At 50.6% G+C, this 6,000-nt stretch overlaps 1 protein-coding gene across 1 annotated transcript in view; it reads right to left on the bottom strand.

Annotated features, from left to right (window-relative positions):
* The window catches only part of MB21D2 (Mab-21 domain containing 2), a 115,244-nt gene extending 112,103 nt beyond the window's left edge, over window positions 1-3,141 (bottom strand). The window contains exon 1 of the mRNA XM_079766404.1: window positions 2,467-3,141. Coding sequence (XP_079622530.1) covers window positions 2,467-2,677 — 211 coding nt within the window. The 5' untranslated portion in view covers window positions 2,678-3,141. The remainder of the gene's footprint in view (window positions 1-2,466) is intronic.
* Window positions 3,142-6,000: the final 2,859 nt, after the last annotated feature.

Genomic DNA, 6,000 nt, shown 5'->3' on the forward strand with positions numbered 1-6,000 from the left:
TTGCTGTCTCCAAACCTTCAGTGGTCTAGAGCAGCCAGCACCTCATTAAGGGAAAGCAAGGAACTCACAAATGAATGCAGCACCACACACAGGCAAGCTCATTTGGCCATCTGCCTTCCAGTGTCCAGAGGGGCAAAAGGCTTATATGACACACTCTCCTGATTTTTGTCTCCTGCAGGTGGAACTATCAAATCCCTAGGGAACAAGAAAGATGCCTTTTGCAAGGTCAAGTGGGTAAAAAGGAATAGAAGATAATTTAGTTCACCTGTTAACACAATGCCACGCATGCCATTAAGCACCCGGGAATTAGACATCCCTGGGTAAAGGCTTTGCTAAATCAGTGTATCAGCTGTGGGGTTAACACAGAGGTTCCTAATGTGCTAGGGGGCCAGTGGTCGGCAAACTCATTAGTCAACAGAGCCCAATATCAGCAGTACAACGATTGAAATTTCTTTTGAGAGCCAAATTTTTTAAACTTACACTTCTTCTAACGCCACTTCTTCAAAATAGACTCGCCCAGGCCGTGGTATTTTGTGGAAGAGCCACGCTCAAGGGGCCAAAGAGCCACATGTGGCTTGCGAGCCGCAGTTTGCCGACCACGGTGATAGGCCTTTAAACTTACCCCTCCCCACATTCTCCCATTTTCTGTTTCAAGACTATCCTGACTGCTGGTGATCCAGCATCTCTTTCTAGTGAAGGACCTAGGGCAGGAGACATCAGAACTGATGCAGGGGCTATAACAACACAGTGGCAGACGTGCATTATTTATGTCAAAGAGAAAGACCATCATTAAGCAACTTAAATAACTGCTCTGAACCCACTCGGTGTGTCCCCACCCTCCCGACAATCACTGTGCTGGTTTTCAGATCCGGTAGCTTTGTAAGCTCTCCTCTGGAAGCTCACTCCCACATGTAAGAGTGTGGTTTTAAGAAATAAAAAACATATTCATCTAAAGAGCCGAATGGTTGAATATGTCAACAGAGAGCTTTTCAACCCCACACACCATCTATGATACACGTGGGGAGTGGGGACCAAAAGGTAAAATGCAGCCCCAAGTTTTAACACGCTCTATCCAACTTCTGAACGCATCCCTACTATAGGAGTCCACACGTTCAATGTGTATTACCCCCCCGACTTGCGCTGTGGGGAGGAAGAAAACCGAGAAGGAAAAAGGTACCCCAGGACAGAACCAGCAACAGACAGCCGGCAGAAATGCAAGGAGATGGCAGGAGAAAGGCAAAAGCTCCGTCTCCCTCTTCAATCAAATTTTCCACTGCCTGGGAAATTGGCTGAGGAGGTATGTGTAGAGAGCACAGAGAGAGACACGCGTTAGAGCAGCGCCACACTTGGGATCCCAGTTCGGCGGGACGTTACCCGCCAGGCCACAGACTGCGTGCGGGCCAGGGCGGCGCTGGTGGAGCCGCAGGTTACGAGGGAGGCTCCCGGCAGCGGACACTCCTACTAAAGATCCGCAGCAATAATCCCAACGACGGGACACCTGAGGAGGGGGGCTCCGTCTCCCAGGCCAGGCTCTATTATTTGCTTCCACTCACCATTCAACAATCAGTTTAAGGACCCGTAGGTGCCTGGTTAAGGGGTAGCAGCGGGCGGCAATCTTTAACCACCCCCTCCCTCCCCTCTCCCCCCCCCCCACCCCCCCCCCCCCCCCGTCTCCCGGGTTCGAATCTCAGGGCACCTCTCTGGGCCAGCTCACTGACAGCACAAAAGAGGAGGGGCTGGCGCTCCCTGGGGGAGGGAACTAGCCATTCCTAGCTCCGCCAGAACCCTAGGGAAGCACCGGAAATGCTTCCGACCGATTCCAAGGGCAGTCGCTTTGCAAATCCAAGTTGCCACAACTCCGGGCGCCCAGCCTACTTCGGCGGGTTACTAGGGAACACCCAACAAGTTTGGCTGCCCAGGGCTTGGCAGGACAGCGCCCCGCCGCAGGACCAGAGAAGCAACTTGTCGCTCGCGCGCCGAGCCAGAGCCCCAAGCTACCCCCATGCCCCAAGCTAACCCCACGTCCCAAGCTATCCCCAGGTCCCAAGCTCGGGAGCTGACCCAAGGCTCGGCGCGGGTCCGAACCTCCGGAGTCAAATCCCTTCATTGAAAGGCGCCGCCGCGTCTCAACCTGAACCGCGCAGCTTCCAGGGGCTTCCCCCACCAGTGATACCTTTCTCCAGGAACACTTCACCTGCCCATCAGTCCTAGCCGGTGAGAAATTAACAAAAGAGCCAGTGAACTGGGGGGAAAAGGCACCCGGTTGCAAAGTAGAGTAAGGTGAGGAGATAAGGCAGCTTTGCTGGCAGCGGAGAAAGAGGAGAGGCGGAACAGAGATGGGTTACAGCCCAGGCGCCCGGCTCTGGGCAGGAAACCAAGAAGGAAAGAGAGCGCGAGAAGGGGGAAAGGGTGCTCTGCCCCGCTTGCCGTCACACGCATCCACACCTCCCCCTTTTGCCTCCTTACCCAGCATGGAAAAGATGAAATCCTTGGCTGTGTGGATCTCCAGCGCTCTCTGGTCGTCGTATTCCCGCTGGTCGTGCTTCGTGAATTCTTGGATGAGTTTGTTCAATTCCTCCACCCGAGCGCCGGACCTGAAATCCAGCTCCGGGAACGTCGGCTTGTTGTTGCAGCCCAGGGAGGCTGCCTTGCTGGCGGTGGGAGCCGCCATCTTCATGCAAAACGCGCCGAGCAGCAGCTCCGCGGCGGCAGCGGCACCCACCCCCGCCCCCCACCCCGCCCCCTGGGCCTCCTCCCCTCGCCGGCTCCCTGGCTGCGGCCGGGACCGTGGGCGGGCTGGAGGGCGGGCGCCTAGGCGGGCGGTCCCGGCTCCGTGCGCTCCGGGCGTCCCGGCTTCGGAAGGAGCTGGACTGCAGCGCGAGTGCGCGTGTGGCCCCGACACCCTCTCCCGCGCCCCGCGCCGGCCCTGGTCCTGCAGGTCCTTGCCCTCCCCTGGTCCTCGCTGGCAGCGGCGACCGCGGCCCGAGCGCCAACCGAGCCTCCCTCGGGGCGAGGAAAGTGAAGTGGAAACAATGTGAAATTCACCAGCTCTGAAATCAACAAGCTGCCGGCTCGCGTGTTAGGGAGCCAGCACCAGCGTCCCCATTTAAAGGGACAGCGCACCCAGTGGAAAGAAAAATAAATGACAGAGGTCTGCGCGCCTATGCCACTTGCCAATCTGTGATCAGGCTGACGTTCGAGGTGTGGATGTATTCATTCTCTACCTCCACGCCCTTGGGGAGCTGGCTGGGCTTGCCAAGAGCAATCTAGGAGAAGGGAGTCTTCCTCCATCTGATTTTAAGGGCTGTGTCCTGGGAGAGTACATCTCTATGGGAGAGTTTCCATCTCAAGAACCCCAATGTCTTTAGATGGAGAAGGAACCTGACTTAAGGATTATGAAACCAGCCTTCTGCCCTTTTCTGAATAGGTTGCCAAATAAGATAGACTTAAGCGCCTCAAAAATGAGAATGCCCACGCCACCCCTGTATAGACACCTTAATTAGTCACTAAAGTATCCTTTACCTTTGCCCTGCCTAGGTAATTAACTTTCCTGGATAACAGCTTATTCAACTTAACATATTATACATTAATAAGATTCAACCTGCTCCAATATAAAGCTAGGGAAATGAATGTGTGGGTGCGGAGGAGGGGAAACAGGATGAATTGCTCCAGATGCCAATGTATCTTGAATGATTAGGTGAAATTTTCTCTCGCTCAACAAATACAATTTGAGCACCCACTATTTATTTGCCAGGCAGAGTGCCAGAATCTGGTGCACAGTGATAAGCCAAAGGACATAGTTTTTGCAAATAAGTTATACTTATTTGACAAGGCAGGTTCCATCTAAGTCAGTCCTTTGGATGGAATAGGATCTCAGAAGTGTTTTTAGTGTTTCTGAGGTTTTTGACTCAAACACTTAGGAGGCTTATTGGTTCTTAGAAACAAAGGTAAGTCTCCAATATCCATCTGTTCTCTACCACAGTCCCTGACTTAGAGAGTACCTTGCTTATTTTCTTACCTGGGTTCCCATGGCCAAGAACACAAACTGTTTTGTTAGACCAAGAAATTAGTCCAGTTTTCTGCTTGCCTTCTCTATAAAATTGAGATAATAATAATTCTTGTCTCATAGATGTGTTAAGGATTACATGAGATAATGTGGGTAAAATACTTAGTGCAATGCCTGACACAATAAATACTTAAATGTTAACTGCTACTATCTATATATATAAAACCCTAATATGCAAATAGACCAAACTGCGTAACAACCAGTCGCTATGATGTGCGCTGACCACCAGGGGGCACGCACAGAACATGGCAGGTGTCGGCAGCAGGTGGCAGAGCATGGAACATGGCGGGTATCGGCCGCGGCAGGATGGTGGAGCAGATGAGCGGGGGCACCATACCAATGCAAGGTGCCAGTCTCTGTCATCGGGGCAAGCCTCTGGTGGTTACTGAAAATTCTTTGCTCCCGTGTGCCGCAGTCCTGCCGGGTGCTAACACCTGCTGCTGGTGCTGGCCCCGCTCATACCCACTGCCAGCTGCCAGCCCTGATCGCCCCTGAGGGCTTCTCCACCTCCCCCTGCTCCTGAGGGGCAATCTGGGTAGCAGCTGCCGCTCACACCTGCTGATGGCGCCTGCCCCAATCCTCCACACCATCAGTGGGTGAAAGAGGAGGCAGCGGGACCAGGGCTGCTGGCAGACAGGGGACCGGGGGCCGAGGTGGGAGGGGCGGGCGGGGGTGTGGAGGATGGGCCAAGACCCACCCATGTGCCCACCACAGCCTCTCGGCCCACAGTTTCTTTCAAGGTGCACGAATTTGTGCACTGGGCCCCTAGTTGTTGTTATAAACTTTTTCCCCACAGCATTTAGCCCTGCCCCAGGGCTAAATTGATGTTTGTTGAATCAAATGAGTGAAGAACTTAGGCATAACAAGTTAATTTATTTTACTTTTGGTATCCTTCTCTTTGAAACAAGCTTTCTCACCCACTCAATATTAAAGAGGGGGGATACGTGCCCAGATAAATGATAGTGAACTAATGAGGAAGCTTTCTAAAATCCTCTGGCTTTTGCAGGTCTGCTGTACTTGCCATAGCTCTTCATCTGAGAGGGTGTTACCATTACTTGGGCAGGGATATAAGCTATACAAGTGGTTGGAACCTCAACAAAAATTGATCCATTGCCATCTGTCAATGCTTCTGTCATGATCAATACATCTGTGAGACAACTGGCTGAGGCACAATCTTTCCATGAATTAAGAGGATCCCAGTTCATCTATGTAAGCAACAACCCCCAACCTACATAATACAACTGAAATGATTCAGGTAAAAAGGTCAAAACACTTTTTGTTAATTTCCAAAAGCATAAATGAGGCATTGCTCCTCCCTGTTTCTACTTATATTCATAGAGAGAAAATAGGTAGTTAGCAGGAATTTTTCTGATTGTGCCTTAGTCCTAGGTCTTGAATGTTTTGAATGAATAAGTCTCTGTTCTTCTTCATTGTCTGTCCTATTCTCCATCAGCCAGATCAGAATTCTATGAATCACTGACCTTCCAGGAACCTGTATATTTAGAGTATACTGAATAGTTAACTAAATACATGTTATATGCTCTTATAGAACTCTGGTAAGATGGTATAAATATCCCTTGTTAAATAAGCAAAATAAGTAAGACAGGAACCATAATTTCCTGAATTGATCTCTTGGGAGACTTTTTAACCTCTGGACCCTTAGACTATGAGCTCTTCCAGGGCGAGTGTTGTGTCACTTGTCCTTTGTAAACACTGCACTTAATAGAGTTTCTGGCCCATCTTATGACCTTAATTAATATACTTGAGTAAATGAATGAACAAACTAATACCATCTCTCAAAGTCCAGGAAGCCAGCCTTAGGTGACATTTGCTACAATTAAATATATCAATGTAAGCTATCTATAGTCTCCCAACAATAACTTATGAGTTGTTATAAGTATAGACTTCTCTGCTTGAGTTTAATTAAGTGCTTC

This window comes from Cnephaeus nilssonii, assembly GCF_951640355.1.
Source record: "Cnephaeus nilssonii genome assembly, chromosome: 3".
NCBI lineage: Eukaryota > Metazoa > Chordata > Mammalia > Chiroptera > Vespertilionidae > Cnephaeus > Cnephaeus nilssonii.